Source organism: Rhinoderma darwinii, chromosome 6 (assembly GCF_050947455.1).
Source record: "Rhinoderma darwinii isolate aRhiDar2 chromosome 6, aRhiDar2.hap1, whole genome shotgun sequence".
In the NCBI taxonomy this organism is placed as follows: domain Eukaryota; kingdom Metazoa; phylum Chordata; class Amphibia; order Anura; family Rhinodermatidae; genus Rhinoderma; species Rhinoderma darwinii.
The window spans coordinates 31,254,005-31,278,321 of NC_134692.1; the positions used below are offsets into that span (position 1 = coordinate 31,254,005).

General features: G+C 42.1%; 2 protein-coding genes across 2 annotated transcripts in view; one reads left to right on the forward strand and one right to left on the reverse strand.

The window, feature by feature from the left end:
- SSB (small RNA binding exonuclease protection factor La) lies at positions 1-13,902 on the forward strand. Its single transcript, XM_075829425.1, has 12 exons — positions 1-112; positions 3,873-3,946; positions 4,040-4,143; positions 4,222-4,396; positions 6,443-6,550; positions 6,655-6,755; positions 8,190-8,261; positions 9,201-9,243; positions 11,380-11,520; positions 11,657-11,843; positions 12,413-12,526; positions 13,428-13,902. The coding sequence occupies exons 2-12, from the start codon at positions 3,881-3,883 to the stop codon at positions 13,562-13,564; spliced, it is 1,248 nt and encodes a 415-aa protein (XP_075685540.1). The 5' UTR covers positions 1-112; positions 3,873-3,880; the 3' UTR covers positions 13,565-13,902.
- Positions 11,621-24,317, reverse strand: part of METTL5 (methyltransferase 5, N6-adenosine) — a 17,209-nt gene continuing 4,512 nt past the window's right edge. The window contains exons 4-7 of the mRNA XM_075829427.1: positions 23,347-23,429; positions 23,175-23,226; positions 22,536-22,585; positions 11,621-13,710 (exon numbers count right to left, since the gene is read on the reverse strand). Coding sequence (XP_075685542.1) covers positions 13,669-13,710; positions 22,536-22,585; positions 23,175-23,226; positions 23,347-23,429 — 227 coding nt within the window. The 3' untranslated portion in view covers positions 11,621-13,668. The remainder of the gene's footprint in view (positions 13,711-22,535; positions 22,586-23,174; positions 23,227-23,346; positions 23,430-24,317) is intronic.

Here is a 24,317-nt window from a genome sequence, read left to right on the forward strand (position 1 = left end):
TGCCGGGAGAGGGCGGTGCTGAGCCGGCTCTGCCTTTAAAGCAGCGCGTCATTCAGTAGCTGCGTCCGAGCAGCGTGTGATTTGAAGAACCGGAGGATCGCGGCGAGCTCAGGTGAGGAGGAGAGCAGCCACGTGCTGGCCTAGAATTGCCTGCTGTATTGCTGTGTGGGCCGGGAAGCCGGAGCATAGCGTGACTAGACTGCCGCAGCTAGGCCCAGGCAGGCTGTGTAGAATTCCACGCGTGGGCCTGCATTACTCCTAACTGTGCTGCACCTTATATAGGTGGTGGGGGTCTTATACCGGGTATAAAAACTCTGGGAGTGGTGGGGTTAATCTCCCGTGTGCTCGTTAATGGTGTGTCCGGCTGTGATGCTCACGTCCTCCCCCCCCCCCCCCCTCACTTACACGTGGTGACTGCCAGGCATGATGAGCTGATCTCCGGTCTGTAACTCTCCAGCTGCCGTGGAACTACAATTCCCAGCGCGCCACGGCAAGATATGGTTGAAAGGGCATGCTGGGAACTGTAGTTTAACTGCAGCTGGAGAGCCACATGTTGCAGAGCGCTACAGGAATGGAGATGACCCGGGCTGCTGTATAATGGCAAGTCTTATAAATACAATGACGGAGTTAGGATGTTTTGTATCAGCTGGAATTGTTTAGTAGAGGATCATGGGAAAACATGGACCCCAGTGGAGGTGCAGAGTATTTAAAGGGATATCGTGGGCATTTTTTCTATTCCCTAGAAGTGTGAACTTTATAATGTACTTACTGTCAAATCTTAAGTCTTGTACCACCATTGACTTTGCTTCTATAGAGACGTCTTGCCATTTACTGTAACCGTGTAGTCCAGCGGTTGCTGCTGTCCATTGTATTATAGGAGCTCCCCTAAGCTGTTAGGGGTGTGTCTGACGACAAGCCTGTCAACCGTTTCCAAAAACAACCAGCAGAATTGTGAATACAGCTCTGGGCTATAATACAGGGTATGACTAAAGTTAATTAAAGGTGTTGTCTTAAGACAACCCGTTTTTTTTAATTTTTAACTGGCCCGGAAATTCCAACTTCTGAAAGCGTAGCTGGCCGTACAGCGTATAAATGTCTGACCACGTTGTACGTAAAATGTCTGCTTATGGGAAAAATATTCTCTAGTTCCTGTGTTGCGGAATATTTTTTTTCATAGGCACACATTGTAAAGTTTTTTTGCAGCGTAAAGCTGTGCTGCAGAAAACATTACAAAGTGTGTCTATGAAAAAATATTCCGCAAGTACACCAGGTGTTCACATCACGTTCGTGGCCTCCTTTTAACGTATAAGTCGGGAAAAGCTACGGATGTGGCATCAGTCACCCATGGGGTCCCATTGTAAGGGGGGAAAAAATACTCAAAGAAATATATGAACCCCTTAATAGCTATGAAGTTTTTAGTTGGTACGAAGTGAACGGAAAAGATGTAAAATAAATAAATTTGGTAAACGCTAGTCAGTAAATTATATGTACCTCAAAGTTGTATGAGAAATAAAGACGACTCGTCTGCAAAAAAAAAAAACCTCATTCAACTTCATCGATGGAAAAATAAGTTATGGGTCTTGGAATGTGTCGCTGAAACATCGAAATGTTTGTTTTTTTCCAGCGATTGAGCGCTTATTTTTTGCGGGGCGAGCTGTAGTTTCTATTGGTGACACTTTGGGCTACTTGAGACTTTTTGATCGTTTTTTGTGGGAGATGAAGTGACCCAAAAACAGTGATTCTGGCGTTAAGTTTTTTGTTTTTTTTACTGCGTTTACTGTTCGGGTTAAATAATGATATATTGTAGTAGTTTGGACTGGGCGAGAGCAATTTTGTTTGTTTTTTACATTACTTTAGAGAAAAAATGGGGAAAGGTGTGTGTTTGTTGTTTTGTTTTTTTTGCACTACTAAAAATGTTGTTGGTTTTTTTTGACACATTTTTTTTTGTTATTCATCTCCCTAGGGGACTTGAACCATCAATCATTGGATCTCTGGTACAATACACTGCAATACTAGTATTGCAGTATATTGTCATTTTCACAGGCTCCTGTTAAGCCAGAGGCAGGGCTTAACATGAAATGAAGAAAGGCAGCCATGTTGGCCTTTTTTTTTTTTTTTTTTTTTTTTTACAGGTTGATCTATATTGTGATCGGTAGTCACTGTCCAGGGTGCTGAAAGAGTTACTGCCGATCGTTTAAGGAGGCTCTGTCACCAGATTATAAGTGCCCTGTCTCCTACATAATGTGATCGGCGCTGTAATGTAGATAACAGCAGTGGTTTTTATTTTGAAAAACGATCATTTTTGAGCAAGTTATGAGCTAGTTTAGATTTATGCTAATGAGTTTCTCAATGGACAACTGGGCGTGTTTTTTTACTTTTTACCAACTGTGTGTTGTACAGAGGAGTGTATGAGGCTGACTAATCAGTGACCAATCAGTGACCAATCAGTGACCAATCAGTGACCAATCAGTGACCAATCAGTGTCCTACACTTCTCATTGTTCCAGCCCAGCATGATCCACAGCACAGTGTGATTGTGCAGTGAAAGAAGTTGCTAAAAACACAATACACGCCCAGTTGGAAATAAGAGAAAACACGCCCAGTTGTCCATTAGAAAGACTCATTTGCATAAATATAAAATTGCTCATAACTTGGCCAAAAATGATAGTTTTAAAAAAACAAAACGTTACTGTTATCTACATTGCAGCGCCGATCACATGCAATAGGAGATAGGGGTTTTATAATCTGGTGACAGAGCCTCTTTAACTCTTTCAGCACCCTGGACAGTGACTATCCCCTGACATCGCCTAGCAACGCTCCCGTAATAATGGGTGCACACACATAGTCACCCGTAATTATGGGAGCCCCATAGACTTCTATGGGTCTGCCCGTGCCGTTATTACGGCCTGAAATAGGACATGTTCTATATTTTTCAACGGCACGGGCACCTTCCCCCGTAAGCATACGGGGAGGTACCCATGGCCAATAGAAGTCTACGGGCCCGTAATTACGGGCATTTTTAAGTTCGTGTGCATGAGGCTTTTAGAGATAGTGGTTCTGTCTGCTCTATAAAGAACAGCTATGTCTCTCGTTTTACTCTGAATCTGTCAGTCCCACGGACCTGACTGGTTCAGTGTCAGCAGGACCTGTGTGTCTGACACGCAGGATCCACCTGCAATCGATCACATCTATGTTATGAACTTAGATGTGATTGTAGAATCATAGTTATCTGACGCTAGGAGTCCCTGCCTCGCTGTGGGAAATCTGTCCCGTACTGAAAATATGATTACAGTATGGGACAGTTTTCCCGCAGGGACTCCTAGTGTCATAGATAACTATGATGCTAGGAGCCCGGCTCCCTGAAGTGTGTTCGGCCCGGGAAATACTGCCGACATACGGTCCATATATCACGAACCGAACACGCTCGTGTGGATCCGGCTTTACTGTTCCGGTCACCACATCGCCCTCCTTAAAACAATTTCCCTAACGGATTAACCGAAAGAGTTTGGATTCGTGCTTCCAGCAATAACCGGCTTATCCAGGACTAACAAATGGTTAATTGCACTGTATCCTAACACAACGTAATATATTCGATCAATTCAGAGGCTACGGCTACAGGAACTCCCGTATTTGTTTACCTGGACAGGGTGCGAGGCGGTGTGTATTTATATATATATGGGGTTTTATGTACACGTTCCTGGACTCCTACTCCTCCCATGTATAGTGCATGTCGCTGTGGTCTGCGATCTACTCAGTGAATCACTACATGATGTACATAGAAGTGTGGGTCCCATAAATTTGTAGGATATGTAGATGACATTTTATATCCTTATTTTACACAATTTTACACAATTTTTTTTTTTATTATTTTAGGCTTTAAAATGGCTGAAAATGGAGACAGTGAGCAAGTGCAAGATTTGGATACGAAGATTTGTCAGCAAGTTGAGGTAAATTTTCATACAAATTCTGGAATGACGTTACCCTTGGATACGGTCTTCAGATTGCTCTACACTAATATGTCCTCGTGTTTTTCTTAATAGTACTATTTTGGTGACCATAATCTTCCAAGAGATAAGTTCTTAAAGGAACAAATTGCCCTAGACGATGGCTGGGTGCCCCTACAGACCATGATCAAGTTCAACAGGTACAACCCTTAGGCTGACTGTATCGTGCTATGATCTTCCCGCTTAGGAGATATCTCACGTGTTTTATGTTTTTACAGGTTGAACAAATTGACGACTGATTTTCCCAAGATTTTTGAAGCACTTAAAAAATCCAAGACTGGTCTGCTGCAGATTGATGAGGAGAAATCTAGACTTAGACGGTCGCCTGACAAGCCGTTACCGGAAGTCACGGAAGAGTACAAGAATGCTATGAAAACCAAATCGGTCTACGTTGTAAGTAGCTGAGAGCGCGATGGTGTATGTTGTGTCTTCATTTGGAAACATTGTGTGTGTTGGTCAATTTTGCAGAGCGTATGTGTATATATTTAAATTACTTTTTTTGTGTATTTCCAATATGCAAATGAGCACAAAACACTGCTTTAGGCCCCATGCACACGACCGCAAAAAAAACCTCTTTAATTGCGGGTCGCAATACGGTCTGCAATTACGGACCTGCTCGGTTCTATTGGCCGCAGCCACCTTTCCGTAGTGCTACGGAAAGGTGTCCGTGCCGTAGAACCGTGCCAGGAAATGTGGAGTATGTCCTAAATTCGGATTTTGCGGGCCGTGCTCCCGTACTTTGGGCACAAAAATGCGCCCCCCCTGCTGTCGCTGGCCGTGCCCCTAATCGGGGTCCATGATTACGGGCACGGCTGTGTGTATGAGGCTTTAGGCCCCATGCACACGACAGTATTTTCATCTATTCCGAAATACTGGCCGTAAATACGGTCCGTATTCCATCCATACATACGGATCCTTACAAAAAGAGGGAGGGAGGTTGCAAATGAGGTCATCAACATGTTGCCTAGCAATGCTTCCTTAAATACAGACTGTTTACGGATGCACATCAGTGACCGTCAGTAATTACGGCAAGGACTTTCCCATAGTCTATGGGAGCTTCCGTAAATACGGACAAGAATAGGACAGGTTCTATAATTTTTTTCCAGCACGGACACCCATCTGTAAAGATACTGAAAGGTGTCCGTGGCCAATAGAAATAAATGGGTCTGTAATTACTGATGAAAAATACTGTCGTGTGCATGGGGCCTTAAACTTTATCTCCGTGTATAAAGGGGTTTAAGTCTTTGTTCACATGGCTGAAAAATACACGGCTGATTTCAAGAAAAAAAACCAGCCTCTGAAATCTAGGTGGTTTTTGGAGCTGTATTTCAAAGCATTTTTTTATTTTTGTAAGTATTTATAAAGCGTTTTTTGAAGCATCAATGTGAAAAATCAGCGTGTAAAATGCTTTAACAGGTGACATGTGACTTTTTTTTTTTTTTTTATGAAGCGTATAATTACTAGGCGTTTAATTCGACCGTAGAAAAAATGCCTCGAATTGAAATAAATAGGAAGCGGTTTGCAGGCATATTTCGGAGCGTAATTTATGCTTCAAAAATATGCAGTGTGAACACTGCCTTTAAAGCTTTTAAATACAAAAGATAGGCCATGTCGTACTCGCTGGCTCCCCACAGATTACTGCAGTGCCTTACGCAGCTCTGACCATGTGAGTGCCACTATCTGGTTCTGGTGCTCATTCCATTTCAAGTGAATGCTAAAATCCCAGGCGCAGCCATGTGGTGGAGTGGCGGTACTGCTTACTGGGAAGAAAGGGGGGGGGGGGGGTGTATTTGATGGATTCTCATTAGTCACACATTAATGGGCCTGTTCTTGAAAACTCATTTACTATGTATTTTAACACTGGGACGCTGCTTTCTGTAAGCAGAATATTTGTGCATGGCAAAGTAAAAATGTGAATCCATCCTATATGGGCTTCTAATTTATAATGACCTCAGATGTATGTGAACAGTCTTTAAAGGGAAATGGTTCTGTTGAAATGCAATCCAATCTAGAGGCGCCATGTTATACAGGAGGAGATGATCAGAATTTATATATAGCTTTGTAGGAAAAGATTCAGTATAACTTGTAATTTATTGATCTAAATCTCTGCTCGCTGAGCTTAGGAGTCCAGTGGGCGGTCCTACTCCGTGATTGACCGCTATTTCTGTAGACAAACTCAAACAGGGAAAGCTGTCAATCAGTGAGTAGGAACGCCCACTGGATTCAAGCTCAATGATCAGACATTTAGATCCATAAATGACCAGTTATACTAAATCTTTTCCACTATATATCGGTCTGATCAGCTCTTCCTGCTCTATAACAAATACAGATTAGCCTGCATTCTCAATATGACAGGTTCCCTTAAAATGTTAGAAATGTGGTTAACCGAATGAATTTAGGGCAAGTATCTGAACACCAACCTAATTAACTCTTTTGCAGAAAGGATTTCAGCCTGACACATCCCTGGATGATATAAAACAGTGGCTTGAAGGAAAGGGTCCCATTGAGAACATTCAAATGAGACGAACGCTTCAGAAGACCTTTAAGGTCAATATTCTACTAATGTAGCTCCATTTCCTATAAAGTCTCTGGTCTCCTGAGGCATAGAATGTGCCTATGAATGTCACTAACCTGTCTGTATATCTTTATAGGGCTCTATATTTATTGTATTTGAGACAGAAGAGGCTTCAAAAAAATTCTTGGAAAATAGAGATCTTAAATTCAAAGATTCTGACATGATCATACTGTCAAAGTAAGTTTCTCTTATTTTTCCCATAGACTTGGTTAAGTTAAAAAAAAAACTATTTGTAAACCGCTTTCCTATAGGCTACTATGTAGATAAAATAGCCAATGCTATGAATAAAATGTTAGACTATCTAGTATGTGCTCTTCAATATTCTGGAACTTGACCAATGTTTGTATAATTTGGTGGAGCAACCCAGAGTCTGTATGGATCCTTTTTTTTTTTTTTTTCCCGTTCTGGGGCTATTAACTGGTTCCCAAACGCCGGCTGTATAATAAATGACCGCCAGTTGAGGTCCTTAATAGCAGATATATGGCGCAGGCTTTCGATGGCTGCCCGATGAATGTTGGGGCTTGGCAGTCAATGACTGCCATAGACCCTGAAGAGAAGATAGAAGGAGCTTTCGCTGCTTCTATCTTCTCTGATCGCTTCTACACAGCGCTCAATGAGCGCTGTGAATGGAATAAAGTGCCGCTGCCTCTATTGGTCCTGGTGATCATGTGACTAACTAGACCCAGCACAGACCTATTAGTGATGATAGTCCCTATAAGAGTACGAACACACACAGCGTAAACACTGCAGAGTTTCCGTAGCGTATTATAGTAGCAGCAGTGTGGGTGAGATTTCAACAAATCTCGTCCCCACACTGCGGAAAAAATGCAGCAGAAAAAAAACGCACATTTACCTGCGGCGCGGTTTCAACGGCAGCATGTCATTGCAGCTCTTCTGTTGCGGGTTTTTCCATTGAATTCAATGGGGTGCTTAAACCTGCAACAAAGGTGTGTGTGATATTTGCGGCTGAATCAGTGTAAGTAAGAAAAAAAAAAAAGTTACCCAGAGTAATCTGCTTCTCCAGTCCGGCCTCCCTGGATGACATTGCAGGTCATGTGACCGCTGCAGCTGTCATATGGCCTGCAACGTCATCCAGGGAGGCCAGACCGGACGTCAGAGGAGGGAGGGGGCCAAGTATGTGCGACCATTTACGCCCGGAAAAAAACGCACCAGTGTGGTGCGGGTCTTCACACGGCATTCCATGCGGCGTTCAGAGCGCCCTAAATAGTGTGTGTTCGTACCCGAAGAGGGCTGATTTCCCCTGTAACTGGGGCTGACCAGTTTACCCTAAAAGACATGTAATGTATCAGTTTACAGTAGATAATGGCGTTTTTTTTTCAGTGCAGGTTTTTGGCCACGTGGCAAAACCGCACCATGTAATTACACCCTAGATGGGTTTTATTCGGGTCTTGTCCGGCCAAACACCTGCAGTAAACGAGTGGGTCTCCCAGGATTGCAATCATGCCTGCCTAGGAATGCTTCAGTCGTGCCGGCATAGGGTGTGACACTAAGAAACGTCCACTTTTGGATTCAAAGAAGAGGAATGAAGTTTTTGCAACCAGACTTCACAATGTTGCATGCTGAATATGAATTTTTCTTTTTATTTCACAGGGATGAATATTTTTCCAAGAAGAACGAAGAAAGAAAGCACAAACAGTCTGAAGCCAAAGCAAAGTCCAAACAGTGAGTGACTTTCAGATTTTTCTGCAGTACTCTGTAAATGTGAAATCCATTAAAGGGGTTTTCCAGTCCCTAAAAACTGATGGCCTATCCTCCGGATAGGGCATCCATAGCTGATCGGTTGGGGTCTGACTCCTGCCGATCAGCTGTTTTGAAGGGGGTAGAGCACCTACTAGCGCTGCTTCCCCTTCACTTCTACTTGGTAACTGTGAATCCTCGACACGGATGTAGCGGCGACTCAGGTATTTCAGCCGCCTTATCCCATTGAAGCGAATGCGAGAAGGCTGCAATACCTGCGACTCGCCGCTAAATGTGACTATTCGTGAGCAAGTAGAAATGAAGGGCGAAGCAGAGCTTGTATGAGCGCTGCACCCCCTTCAAAATAGCTGATCGGCGGGAGTCCTGTGAGTCGGACCCGACCGATCAGCAATTGATGGCCTATCCTGAGGATAGGCGATCCATTTTTAGGTACTGGAGAACCACTTTAATTGTTGCTCTATTAAGCAAATGGGTACTACTGGGAAATGACAATCCTAAACTGGTATCTAGGTTACAGAATGTACACATGCAGGGTAAAAAAAAAAAAAAAGCGCAGGGGGAAGCTTTATGTTTAGAAGGGGTAAAAAATAAACTGTAGCACAATTCCAGGTATATCTAAGTTTGGGTCAGTTGGGAGTTATTACATCTATAATCTGGATGCAAAAAATGTTGCCGTATTACATCTAACACCGGCCTTGGCAGCGCTCAAAATCCTATATAGGGTCGTAAATTAAACTACGTGTATGAGATCAAATCCCATCAGGACAAAATCCAGATTCAATACAGCATTTGATGCTACATGTGTGGTTGCTGGATTGAACCATATTGTGGTCATTTGAACGCAGCTTTAGTCTAGATCCAAATGTGATCCTTTTTTATTAAAAATGGTTTCTATTCCTCTAGGGAGAAGGCAAATGCCCAAAAGCAAGCAGAGGAGGCTGAAATGGTATGTATAACTTTGTAGTTTTAAAACTTATTTTTTCTTAAACCCTTTTTGTAGACGTGACATTAACAATTGTTAACTTCATGTCAAACCTGCTAAATTCCTCCATGATGTGAGACTGCCAAGAAAACTACTTCAGACATTTATCACCTATGCTGTCATGTCAACACTTTAATAGTTTCATATCAGTGGGGGTTCGACTGCCGAGACCCTCACCGATCTAAGTGAATGGAGCAATGCCATGGTTGATCAGCCACCACTTTATTCCTGTTGTATGGGACTGTCGGAGATTGAGTACGGCGCTTGGCAATAAGACATTTATCCCCTATCCTGTGTATAAGTGATAAATATCTATTGGAAAACCCCTTTAACTGGTATACAACTACTAGCTGTATATAAAAGTGAGCGGACTACATCCTGAAAGCCCACGCCATAGAATACAGACAGCGCTGGCTGAGCGTACTGACTGCTGGGGCCCCCGGAGAGAAGACAAAAGCCGTTTTCGCAGCTTCGGTCGTCTTTAGTTTCACATACAGAGCTGTGCTGCCTCTGTTGGTACCAGAGATCATGTGACTGGTCACATGATTGCTGTGATGAAGTCAGTGGGAGGCTGCTGCCTATAACTAGACCCAGCACAGCCCTAACAGTGGCAATAACCAGGCTAATTTGCCCTGTAAGGCTATGTTCACACACTAAAGTAAAAACTGCTGTAAAACACGGAGTCGTTTTTTGGAACTGTTTTTCTATTGGCACAATGAAAAACAGCTCAAGAAATGACATGCACTTCTTTTTTACGGGGCGTTTTTCTCCTCACAACCGTGTAAAAAAAGATGCCCCGTCGGGAAAACAAAACGCAGCTCTTCCCATTGAAATTAATGGGCAGATGTTTGGAAGCGTTCAGCTTCCGTATTTTCAGCAGTCTTTCAGGGCGTTTACGGCCCGAAAGACGGCTGAAAATAAGCAGTGTGAACATACCTTGCTTTTAGTATGATAAAGAAAATACAATTTATTTGTGTTCGTGTGTTCTACTTTTTACTTCTCTATGGGGGCTGCCATTTTTTTTTCATCTGTGTCGATTAACGACACACATACAGAGATGGAGTACGGCACATACATCCCCATAGAGAATGCGAACGGGAGCCGTTCCATTCACTGCAGCGTATGCAGTCTGTGTGGGAACGGCGCATGCGCCGCTCCCACACAGACCAAAACGAAGCTCGTTAGCAGAGCGAAATCCGGTGCCATTTTCATGTGGACCGGAAGCCGCGGCCGGACAGTAAGAGGACTACTTCCGGCCGCGGCTTCTGGCCATATGCGCAAGGCATACGAGTCAGAAGCGGCAGGTAAGTTATGTTCGTGTATGTGATGTGTGTATTCTGTTCGTGTATTTTCGTGTTATACGGTCTGCTGAGCCCTGTATCTAATCCTCCTACACTGTGCATTCGCTCAGAAAATGGCGGTACACAGTGTAGGAGGTTTGAAGATTCAACCCCCTCCTTCTCCTGGCACTAGCCAGAATAAGGGAGGTGGGGGGGGGATTGTGTGAGGACACTAGAGCGTGAGTGTGTCTACCCCAAATTTGTAGCATAAAGCAATGAGGTTGTTTTACCACATTGACCATGCTGCAATTTTGGGAACTGCTCCCTCTAGTGACCAGCACATGGAAATGTCATAAATTTGAATCTAATTTATAATATTTCCTGACTTGTGAAAAAACTTAAAATGAAAACAGTGTAATCACTTAAAAAAAAAATTGTTTAAAAAAATAATAATTCTAGTGACACATTCTCTTTAAAGACTATGTACACATGAGGGCATTTTTTTTTTTTTAAGTCCGTGTGAGCTGACACATTCCCTTTAATACACATTGTTACGCCCTGTTCACTTCTGCGTTCGGCATTCCGTTCTGCTCCATCAGAGAAGAACTAAAATGTCAGAAGCGACTGTTCCGTTGATCTGAGGCAACTGGCGATCAGCAAAACCTATGGACTTGAATAGGTTCCGTCGGGGTGTCCGTGGTTTGCTATTGTGCTCCGCTACTGTTTCCGGTAATCTGTGCCGGATCTGCGATGGAGGCTCCTAACTGAGCCTCCAATGGAGATGTGAACAGGGCCTTACCTAATATCTTTTTGTTTTCAGAAATCATTAGAAGAACAGACCGGCTGCCTCTTAAAGTTCTCGGGTGCCCTGGACAATATGACTTCCAGAGAAGATATTCATGCGTTATTTCAGAGTCATGGGGAAATAAAATGGATTGATTTTAGCAGGGGAGCAAAGGAGGTAAATATTCTCTCCACTAAGTAAATAGGATTGTTTAACTTACTGCCTAACATGAATGCCTGTGAGGCTACTCCACTGTTTGATCGCTTGTACAAACTCATTGTTTCATATCCAAACATTTTTTGTTTATTTAAAGGGAATTATATTATTTAAAAGCAATGCAAAAGAAGCATTGGAAAAGGCCAACACGGCAAATAAGGACAGCCTACAGCTGAAAGAGAAGGATGTGAGCTGGGAACTTCTGGAGGGTGATGTGGAGAAAGCTGCATTAAAGAAAATCATGGAAGATCAGCAAGAATCCTATAATAAATGGAAGGGAAAAGGTAAGTGATGTTTATGACTTGTGCAAATGGCCATAATACGGCACTCCGACCTCTGTGTACCTTCTGAGTTCAAAACCATAGCATACTCCATCATATGGAGCTATTCTCACCTAGAAGCATTGCCTCTAGAGAATAACACCGGACTACAGCGGCACATTGTATGTCTGCAGCAGCTCAGAGTGCCTAGGTATAGCCTTCTGTCCATGGCTCTGTGTGCATGAGGCCTTAAAGAGACAGGGCACTTATAATGTGGTGACAATCTCCTACATAAGGAGATGGGCGCTATAATGTAGGTCACAGCAGTGCTTTTTATTTAGAAAACTAAATTAGAAACTAATTAGCAAAGCTAAAAATCACTCAAAGTGGTAAAAATGATTGTTTTTCTAAATAAAAAGCTCTGGTGTCACCTACATTATAGCGCACATCTCCTTATGTAGAAGATAGGGCACTTACTGGGGTGACAGAGCCTCTTTAAGACAATAAGCACTTGCTTAAAGCGCTCTTCCACAATAGTTGAATGTGAGTGGCTGAATAGTGTCTTGAACTGTCTTTAAAATCTAAATTTACAGGTGGGAAGAAAAATAAAGGAAAAGGAAGGGGTGGAAGAAATGATTCACCTAAGAAGATACAGTTCCAGGGGAAAAAGAAGAAATTTGAAAGCAGTGATGAAGAAGACATGGAAGGTATTTCAATGAAATGATATAGGAATATAACCTAGCAGCATTAAAGGGAACCTGTCACCAGCATTTCACCTATTAAACCGACTATACCTGGTGGTAGTGGGTGAAAAATCATTTCTATATAACCTATAATTGTCTTCTTAGTCGTCTCTGTAGCTTTAGTATTTAGCTTTTTAGTTCCCCCACACCGTATGCTAATGAGCAGAAAAGAGTCAGATCTTCATTTGAAAAGAGTCAAATCTTCGTTTGGAAACAGTCATATCTTCATTCCTCAAGTCTTTCCAAGTTTACTCCGCCTCCTTACTTTTGATTGACAGCTCCTCGCCTTCCCCCAGCACACAAAATCCCGCGCTTGTGCATTGATGTCCTCCTTTGGTGTGTGTGCACAAAGGGACACCGCATAATTACGATAAAAGGTGCAAAACGTTTGCAGACCGATATTTAGTCGGAAGAGGAGTTTAGGAGCGGGGATAACGGCAATGAACTTTTTATAGCAGCGGCCAGTGAGGGAGAAGTAACGTTCAATAGGTGAAATGCTGGTGACAGGTTCCCTTTAAGTACATGAATGTTTAGGGTAGATGTGAGCACAAACCATTCACACGTGTTCTTTCCATTAGTGATGTGCATGGGCTAGTTAGTCTTTCTGGGCTTTTAATACTCAGCGGATCTTGCATGCAATGGTGTCTTGTAGACTTCTGCTGTTGAGCTGCCTTCACTATATGATCCATAAAGTCACTAGCGGAGGTATTCTAACAAAGCTATGTGAGGCAACGGGTCTGGCAGGTTCATAGCGTTGAGGAATACTACCCATTGCCTCTTAATTGCGGCAAATTGCAGGACTGTAGTCTCGATGTTTTCATGGCCATCATAATTTTTCCACTTAACAACATTTGACACGTTTCAGAGTCTAAGACTGATGTTTCTTCATCTGCTGATGGCAAAAATGGGACCGAAGAACCAGTAAGTCCAAAGAAACGGCAGCTGGAGGACAAGACCACGGATGAGCCGGAGCCAAAGCAGCAGAAAACTGAAGATCTGTAACCTGGTGCTGAGTTTTAGAGGCTCCTGGGTTTTTGTTTTTTTTAGAAAAGTAATAAAAGTACAAAAATATTAAAGCCTATTTTAAGTCTTCAGATACTGAATGATCAGTCAAATGAGAATCTAATGAAGTCCACTTCAATGTCAACCTGCAAGAATAATTTTTTTTTATTTACTTTGGATTCAGTTGAACAGCACTTGGGAAAACCATTGTTTATTTATGTTTTTTGTTATTACTAATCAAGAATTTCTTCCAGGTTGTGTAATGAGAACTTGTTTCTCTCAATTGTGCTTTAAACGTGTATCAGAATATTCATTAAAAAAACAAATTGCTAAATGGACACTAGTTTGATTAAATCTATATCCACAACTGCAATATCTTACATTAGACCTACCTGGAGGTTTCCCTGCAATTATGGCAGCTTTGTATGGAATACAACTAGTAAAATGCAGCTACTAGCAGTAAAGTACTGGAGATGAAGGTTCTGTTCAGGTGTGGCAGACTTGTGATGCGTTTTCCACCCCCCAAATGGCATTTGCCCTAAGTCACGCTAAAGTTAAATATCAATCCCATTCTGATTGGTAAAGGGACTAATACAGAGTCCTTGACTAATTGAACTTATCCCTGTCCCATCATACCGTGACCGTTCAAAGACCCGGTAAAACCATGTTGGGGCTATCCTTTTCCAATCCAGTTGCGTAGCATTTCAACAAGCACATGTTTATTTCTGTGTTTAGGACCCAGCGCTGCTTTTGCTACAAAAACGCATTTGAATCTGCACTGCAAGATCCATTCTGAGTACCTAGTAGTGCTCGCTCTTTATAAGCATTCTAGTCCTCCTATCTGTATTGCTTTGAGGGAATTTTGCTAGTTTTACCACACAAGAAATTATACTTTTGTTGATCTATAGAAGATAAGTGTACATATGGTTTTACATCTGAATCACTTGCCCCTTTATGCACAACATCTAGTGTTTAGGCCAATGCCACATCCCATACTGTGGCTCCAGGTACTGCCTTTCTAGGAGAGTATATAGTGGCTTAAAGAGACTCACCCCCGTAAGTGCCCTATCTCTTACATAAGGAGATGGGCGCTATAATGTAGGTGACAGCAGTGCTTTTTATTTAGAAACTATTTTCACCACCTTAGGAGCGATTTTAGCTTTATGGTTATTACTTAATGCCCAACTGGGTGTGTTTTACTTTCAGATCAAGTGGGTGTTGTACAGAGGAGTGTATGACGCTGACCAATCAGCGTTGTTCACTATGTGCAGTCTTATACTGACACATTACCGTTACTGAAGTGTTTAGACAGTGACTAGACATTCCTTCCAGACAGGAAGGGATGTCTTTTCACAATCCCGACACTTCGGTAACGTTTGTTTGGTACTTCCAGCAGAGCAAGCGTAATCTCGCTGTAACCTGTCATTTTACAGGAAGATTACGCTTTGCTCTGCTGTAAGTACCACAGAAACGTTACCGAAGTATCGGGATTGTGAATAGACATCCCGTCCTGTCTGGAAGGAATGTCTATTCACTGTCTAAACACTTCAGTAACGGTAATGTGTCAGTATAAGACAGCACATAGTGAACAACTGTGTCACTATGCACTGACTAAATGAATTGCGAGAAGTGCATGACACTGATAGGTCACGGATTGGTCAGCGTCATACACTCCTGTACAATGCCCACTTGGTCTAACGTAAAAACACGCCCACTTGGGCATTAAAGTCATTAGCATAAAGCTAAAATCGTTCCTAACGTGGTAAAAATAGATCATTTTTCTAAATCAACACTGCTGTCACCTACATTACAGCGCCCATCTCCTTATGTTGAAAGGCCACTTATAATGTGGTGACAGTCTCTTTAAGTTCTTCTGCAAATGTGTGTTCGGGCAGATTGTTGCAGAAATTTTTGCAACTGCAAACCAGTTCCATTCATCTGAACATAACTTGCAGAAGTCTATACACCTGCTGCAGAAACTCCCACATTCAAATGAATGGAACCGACTAAGGGCTTGTCCACACGTCACTGAATTTCTGCGTATTTTACGTCTAATTGCAGACTGAAAATATGCAGCAGGCTACAGTAGCAGCAAAGTGGGTGAGATTTCACATGTCATCCACACGCTGCGTAAAGTTTCCAACCAGAAATTCACCTGCGGTGCGTGTTTTTTGGACCACAGCATGTCCATTCCTGCTGCAGAAAATGGAATGAATTGCTGCATTTTTCAGAGGAGATATAATCTGCATTGGGAAAAAAAAAAGCAGCAAATGGTGCGGTTTGTCCGCTAGTTTGAAATTTTTTGCATCAATTTCGTTGTGTGGACAAGACCTAAGGCTGGGTTCCCACTGGTCTCATCCGGACACCCACCCCGGCCTCCGATGACCTTGCAGGCCATTGACGGTGCAGCCTGTAATCGTGGGCTGAAATATCATCCCAGGAGGCCGAAGTGCAGGAAGAAGGCTGTTCTGAGTGTGTGTGTGTGTATATTTTTTTTTTCCCCTTGAAATTGTTTTTTTGTTGTGGGTTTTGCATCTCCATTGAACTTAACCCCTTGCGTACCTTCGCCGTAATAGTACGTCGCTGGCCGCATATGCCAGCGTACCTTCGCCGTACTATTACGTCGAAGGATCAAACTGTCACTCTGTGAAATCACAAAGTGATAGCGACATGGCGGCAGCTGTCAGTGATAGCTGACCGCCTCTGTTGCCGTGCTGGGGACAGATCTGCATGCCCCGATGTCGGCGATTGCTGTGATTGGTCAGTCTTTAGAGACTGACCAATGACAGCTATCTATGACGTAGGAAACCGGAGAAAGCTCCTGTCAGCGTCTCTGATCTCCTCATTTCTGTGAGAACTGTGAGGAGATCGGAGAGTGACAGAACTACAGTTGAAAACAGTGGAAAAACAGCGTTTTTTTAGTGCCCATCTGCCCTTTATAGTGCCCATCTGCCATTTATAGTTCCCATCTGCCCTTTATAGTGCCCATCATCCCTCAGAATATAACTAATAATATTCTTTAGTGCCCATTAGGGCCCAGCAGCCCTCTCCAGTGCCCACCAGCCGTCTTTAGTACCCACCAGCCATTTTAGTGCCCACCAGCAATCTTTAGTGCCCACCAGCCCCCTTTGCTGCTCATTATAGTGCCCATCAGTCCTCCCTAGTAACAATCAAACCTATATAATACTCTTCTTTAGTGCCCATCAGTATATTAGCCCCCTTTAGTGCCCAGCAGCCCTCTCCAGTGCCCACCAGCCATCTTTAGTACCCACCAGCCATTTTAGTGCCCACCAGCAATCTTTAGTGCCCACCAGCCCCCTTTGCTGCTCATTATAGTGCCCATCAGTCCTCCCTAGTAACAATCAAACCTATATAATACTTTTCTTTAGTGCCCATCAGTATATTAGCCCCCTTTAGTGCCCATCAGCCCTCTTTACTGCCCTATCCTTTAGTTCTTCATAAAAAAAATATAAAAAAAAAAAATACAAAAAAAGTTTTAGTAATTTAGTAGTAATTTTGTGTGCTACTTTTGCACGTCACAGTTTCCTTGCCAATACTGTTCAGGAATTTAGTTTTGCACGTCAGGGTTAGTGCAGTGTTATTACACACCCGTAATGTCTCGTCTATTTAGCGTGGAGGAGGCATATGCCATTTTATGTTCAGATACAGATAGCGCCAGTGAGGGTGGATCTGAGTTTGTGTTATCCTCCTCCAGTGATGAGGAACCCCCTCAGAAACGAAGCAGGGCTAGTGATCCGAATGAGCCCAGCACAAGTGACCCCAGCACCAGTGACCCCAGCACCAGTGACCCCATATGGCTACCGCCTACCTCTTACACACCTGAAATTCCTGCGTTTACCTCTGCCCCTGGCATAAAAATAAATCCAACTGACTTTCAGGAAATAGATTTTTTTAAATGTTTTTTTTCGGATACTTTAGTTGACCTAATGGTTGTGCAAACAAATTTATATGCACAACAATTCTTAGGCAAAAATCCGACATCCCATTATGCCAGAACCCAAGCTTGGCACCCAACCAATGCAAATGAAATTGCAACCTTCTGGGGGCTCTTGCTCCACATGGGCCTTGTAAAAAAGCCCACCATCAAATCGTATTGGTCCACAGATATTTTGTACGATACACCTGTATTCCGTGCTGTGATGCCGCGAAAACGTTTTGAGGCCCTTTTAAAGTTTTTGCACTTTGCTGACAATGAGCAGTGCCCCCCCCCGGATCATCCAAATTTTGATAGGCTGTTCAAAATTAGGCCCATCATCACATATTTTAATTTGGTTTTTGCAGAAGTTTATGTTCCTGAAAAAAACATAGCCATTGATGAATCGTTAGTCCATTTCAAAGGACGGCTTCATTTCCGACAATACTTGCCAAACAAAAGAGCCAGATATGGCATAAAAATATATAAACTGTCCGAGAGCCAGTCTGGATACACACACTCCTTTCGTGTGTACGAGGGGAAAGACAAACAGATTAGTCCCCCAGAGTGCCCCCCAGTTCTTGGCACAAACGGTAAAATAGTGTGGGACCTGCTGCATCCTCTGATGGATAAGGGGTACCACCTATACCTCGACAACTTTTATACCAGCGTTCCGCTTTTTAAGTGCCTTGTTGAAAGGAAAACAATGGCCTGTGGCACTGCTCGCAGGAATCTAAAATACCTCCCAAAGCCTTTTCTTGCTGAGAAACTGTCAGTTGGCGAAACCAGGGCACGATATGATGAAAATGTGCTCCTGGTAAAATTCAGGGACAAAAAAGAGGTCCTCATGCTCTCCACCATGCATGGCAACACCACAAGCCCAGTTTCAGTGCGTGGAACAAGCACCACTGTTTCAAAGCCTGTATGCATACAGGCCTACAACAAGCATATGGGAGGGGTGGATTTGGGAGATCAACTAATGAAGCCATACTGTGCCATGCGAAAGACGAAAGTATGGTACAAAAAACTGTCCGTATATTTAATTGAAATGGCCCTCCTCAATTCTTTTATTTTGTACCGAAGTGCTGGCAATCGTTCTAGGTACCTCGAGTACCTTGAAAAAGTAATTAAAAAATTAATTTTTAAAGACCAAGGGGAAGGAGCGAGTAGCAGGGCTTCAGGAAGTGAGGCAAATAGAATTGTCCCTGGCCAGCACTTCCCCAGTGAAGTCCCCCCAACCGAAAAAAAGAGCCATCCACAAAAACGATGTCGCGTGTGCGCGAAGAGGGGTATCCGAAAGGATACAATATATCAATGCAGCACTTGCCCCTCCAAACCAGGGCTTTGCATGAAAGAATGTTTCAGAATTTACCATTCTTCAGTGGACTACTAATTTTTTTCATGCCATTTTCAGGATGTCCATATAAACTTCATCTTAAATTTTATGTCACCTTCATTTAAAAATTGTCCACTTGTGCACCAATTGGATATATAAAACAAAACAAAAAATCATTATACCCCTAGATGAATACCACCATGGTGGCCCAAAATCACACAAGCAAAAACTAGGCCTTGAAGAGGCTCATGGTACACCTTCACTTCCGGGCCTCACCGTGTGCCTCAATACAAAAAGGTCCTATATAGGGTATCAATGAACACAGGAAAAAAAAATGAATGAATTGTGAGTTCTTTTTTTTCTCATTGGTGCTTGATACATCCCCAAAATGTTTCATCAAACCCACGCGTTTGTAAAATAAATAAAAATTAAAATTCTACCAATTTTGTTTTAATTCCTAATCTGAAAAGTAAAATTTCTCACTATACCACTAGATGAATACCTTGAGCGGTGTCGTTTTCTTAATTGGGTCACATCTTGTGAGTTTCCTCTATATTGGTACCTCATGGGCTCTGAAAACACAATATGATGCCTGAAAAATATTCCAGCAGAATCTGTGATCAAAAACCAAATGGTGCTCCCTCCTTTCTGACCCTTGCCATGTGCACATATAGCAGTTTACAGCCACATATGGGGTATTGCTGTAATCAAGAGAAAATGGGTAACAAATTGAGCAGTGCTCTTTCTCCTATTGCCCCTTGTATAAATGAAAAGTTTGGGGCTTAATCAACTTTTTATTGGAAAAAATGCAAATTTTCACTTTCACTGCCCAATGTTTATGACTTCTATGAAACATCTGTGGAGTCCAAATGCTCACTACACCCCTAAAACAAAATCCTCAATGGGTGTAGTTTCCAAAATGGGGTCACTTCTTGGGGGTTTCCACTGTACTAATACCTCAGGGGCTCTTCAAATGCAACATGGCGCCTGAAAACCATTCCAGCAAAATCTGCGCTCCAAAATCCAAATGGTGCTCCTTCCCTTCTGAGCAGAAGTTTATGACCACATATGGGGTATTTCCGTAATCAGGAGAAATTGCTTTACAAATGTTGGGGTGCTTTTTCTCCCTTTTTCCTTGTAAAAATGTGAAAATTCTATGTTTTTTCAGAAAAAAAGTATATTTTCATCTTCACAGACTAATTTCAATAAATGCAGCGAAAAACCTGTGGGGTCAAAATGCTAACTATACCGCTAGAAAAATTCCTTGAGGGGTATAGTTTCCAAAATGGGGTCACTTTTGGGGGGTTTCCACTGTTTAGGTCCCTCCAGGGCATTGCAAACATAACACGGCACCGAAAACCATTCCAGTAAAATCAGCACTCCAAAATCCAAATGGCGTTCCTTCCCTTCTGAGCCCTGCTGTGGGTCCAAACAACAGTTTATTACCACATATGGGGTATTGCCGTAATCGGGAGAAATTGCTTTACAAATGTTGGGGTGCTTTTTGTCCTTTATTCCTTGCAAAAATTCGAAATTTCTACGTTTTTCAGAAAAAAAAGTATATTTTCATCTTCACAGACTAATTCCAATAAATGCAGCGAAAAACCTGTGGGGTCAAAATGCTAACTATACCGCTAGAAAAATTCCTTGAGGGGTATAGTTTCCAAAATGGGGTCACTTTTGGGGCGTTTCCACTGTTTAGGTCCCTCCAGGGCATTGCAAACATAACACGGCACCGAAAACCATTCCAGTAAAATCAGCACTCCAAAATCCAAATGGCGTTCCTTCCCTTCTGAGCCCTGCTGTGGGTCCAAACAACAGTTTATGACCACATATGGGGTATTGCCGTAATCGGGAGAAATTGCTTTACAAATGTTGGGGTGCTTTTTGTCCTTTATTCCTTGCAAAAATTCGAAATTTCTACGTTTTTCAGAAAAAAAAGTATATTTTCATCTTCACAGACTAATTGCAATAAATGCAGCGAAAAACCTGTGGGGTCAAAATGCTAACTATACCACTAGAAAAATTCCTTGAGGGGTATAGTTTCCAAAATGGGGTCACTTTTGGGGGGTTTCCACTGTTTAGGTCCCTCCAGGGCATTGCAAACATAACACGGCACCGAAAACCATTCCAGTAAAATCAGCACTCCAAAATCCAAATGGCGTTCCTTCCCTTCTGAGCCCTGCTGTGGGTCCAAACAACAGTTTATTACCACATATTGGGTATTGCCGTAATCGGGAGAAATTGCTTTACAAATGTTAGGGTGCTTTTTGTCCTTTATTCCTTGCAAAAATTCGAAATTTCTACGTTTTTCCAGAAAAAAAGTAGATTTTCATTTTCACAGACTAACTCCAATAAACATAGCAAAATACCTGTGGGGTCAAAATGCTAACTATACCCCTAGATAAATTCCCTGAGGGGTGTAGTTTAAAAAATAGGGTCACTTTTGGGTGTTTCCACTGTTTTGACACCACAAGACCTTTTCAAACCTGACATAGTGCCTAAAATATATTCTAAAAAAAGCAGGCCCCAAAATCCACTAGGTGCTCCTTTGCTTCTGAGGCCTGTGTTTCAGTCCATTATCACACTAGGGCCACATGTGGGATATTTCTAAAAACTGCAGAATCTGGGCAATAAATATTGAGTTGCGTTTCTCAGGTAAAACCTTCTGTGGTACAGAAAAAAATGTATTACAAATGAATTTTGTAAAAAAAAATGAAATTTTCAAATTTCAGCTCTACTTTCCTTCAATTCCTGTAAGACGCCTAAAGGGTTGAAACACTTTCTGAATGCTGTTTTGAATACTTTGAGGGGTGCAGTTTTCAAAATGGGGTGTTTTATGGGGGTTTCTAATATATAGGGCACTCAAAACCACTTCAGAACTGAACTGGCCCCTGTAAAAATAGCCTTTTGAAATTTTATTGAAAATTTGAGAAATTGCTGCTAAAGTTCTAAGCCTTGTAACGTCGTAGAAAAATAAAAGGATGTTAAAAAAACGATGCAAACATAAAGTAGACATATGGGAAATGTGAAATAGTAACTATTTTGTGTGGTATTACTATCTGTTTTACAAGCAGATAGATTTAAAATGTGAAAAATCATAATTTCTTCATATTTTCTCTAAATTTTGGTGTTTTTCACAAATAAGCAATAAATTTATCGACAAAATTTTTTCACTAACCTAAAGTACAATATGTCACGAGAAAACAATCTCAGAATCAATTGGATAGGTAAAAGCATTCCGGAGTTATTACCACATAAAGTGACACATGTCAGATTTGAAAAAATGGGTCTGGTCCTCAAGGCCAAAATGAGCTGGGTACTCAAGGGGTTAATGGTAAAAACCCACAACATAAACGCAGCATAAATTGACATGATGCAGAATTAAATTCTGCACTGCAGGTCAATTAACGTTTACATTGAGGTTTTTTCCCCCGCCAGCGTGGACATGATATTTACTAAGTCTCATCCACTTTGCTGCTACTGTAAATGTCGCAGAATTTCCGCAACCTTTACATAATGTGGGAGCCCGGCCTGAGTTACACAAATTCCTGCAACAAAATCCGCTGTATGTGAAGCCAACCTTTTATTCGCCCTTGTGATATTATCTCCCATTCTCAACCACCGCCACCAAAAAAAAAATTGGAATACTCTTCATATAGTAAAATATGGCTATTCTACTACTTGCATACTAAACTTACTGAGTTTTTCTTGTGGAACTTGTATGACGCTGGCAGATCATACCGGAGCTCTGTAAAATAGAAGACTGTGTTTAATGTGGTGGAAGCCTAGGGTACAGACGCAGCAGATTTTGTTGCAGAAATTTCTGTGATTAAAAATCCGTTACATTCATCGGAATGTGGTTATTTCTGCACCAAACTGCCGCACATGACTATACCTTAAGGCCATGTTCACACTAAGTTTATTTGCAGGCAGAAAAACCTGCCTCAAAATTCCATCTGGAGTCTTGAGGCAGATTTTGACCTGCCTGCACGCCATTTGCCATGTTTTTTGGCCACTGCCATTGAGCGCTGCGGGTGAAAAACCCTTTCTCTGCCTCCCATTAGTGTCAATGGGAGGTCAGAGACTGAAACGCCCAAAGAAATGCTATGTCACTACTACTTCCTAAAAGTGTGTTTTTCCGCTCGCGGAAAAAAAACAGCGCCTCCATTAAAATCAACAGGAGGCAATTTTGGCCACTTTTGCCGTGGTTTCCACCGCAGAAAACGACTCAGTGTGAACAGAACCTTACACAGACAAAGTGCTAGTGCACTATGAAAAAGAACTAGAATATTGAATTGGATATATATGTGTGCGCACACCATTTAGAGACTGCTTACCAGCTACTATTTCCACCTTCACCTTCCACTCTGCAGCCTTCTTTGTAACATGCTAAAGAGAAAATAGCAACATTTGTAAACCAGAATTCCTTTTCCTTCAAAATCTCCCCATCCACCATGTTACACAGAGCATTGCGCTAGTTAATACAAAGTAAATATCAAAATCTCTCACTTTTCTTGTAGATGTTTTATGTAGTGAATATACAGATGTTCTTGCCATCTGCAGAGCATTCTTCAGAAAAGTCATGTCCATGCCTAATGGAAGGAATTTTAGATTTACGTTAAAGGGGTTTTCCCAATTTTCTGATCGCTGAGGGTTCTGAATCCCCCTGATCCTCACTAGTCGGCCACAGTGAAGAGGACATTGAATGGAGCAGCGTTCGAGCATGTGCGCTGCCACTTCATTTAAAGTCTATGGGAATCACGGAAACAGCCGAGTACAGCGTTCTGCTGTTTCCACCATTTTCATAGAGCGGCGGTCACATGCGCAACTGCCGCTCCATTCAAGCTCTTCCTCGTTGCAGTGAGGATGATCTGGGGGTTTGGGACCCCTGTTCTCATGACAGTCCGGTTCTCTCTAAAAAATTTTTGCTGATCGCTCGAGGTCGAACGTGTGAGATGCCCTACTTTCATCTTATTATTGGGAAACCCTTCCAATAAAAAGGAATTATCCAAAACAGTCAACTGCTTTAATGGAAATTTATCTGTAAACCGTTTTTTACAATGTGGGGAAGTCTAAACAGATCTTAGTATATAAAAGAGTTTGTGGAATAAATTAGGAAAAAAAAAAAAATTCAAAGCATCAGATGATGAGTGATCAGGCCCCTGCAGTGGAGGGTTCCAGAGCAGCTGTAATGTCAAATGTAAGTGTATATAGTATTTGTACATAATCATAATGCGGGTGCAACTCAAACATTAAAAGGGGTTCTCCAGGTAATAAAGAAAATGAAATAATACATTCCTATAAGTAAATTCATTAACACCTTCAATTATTTATGCACATTTGTCTGGAGGATAATCATTAGGTTAATTAAAAGGCCGCGGTCACATCCGTAAACATGAAACCAGTCCTACATTGGAGAACACATGCATTTCTATAGAGTCTATGAAAAACGGCTCCAAAATCATCCCAAGAAGTGACCT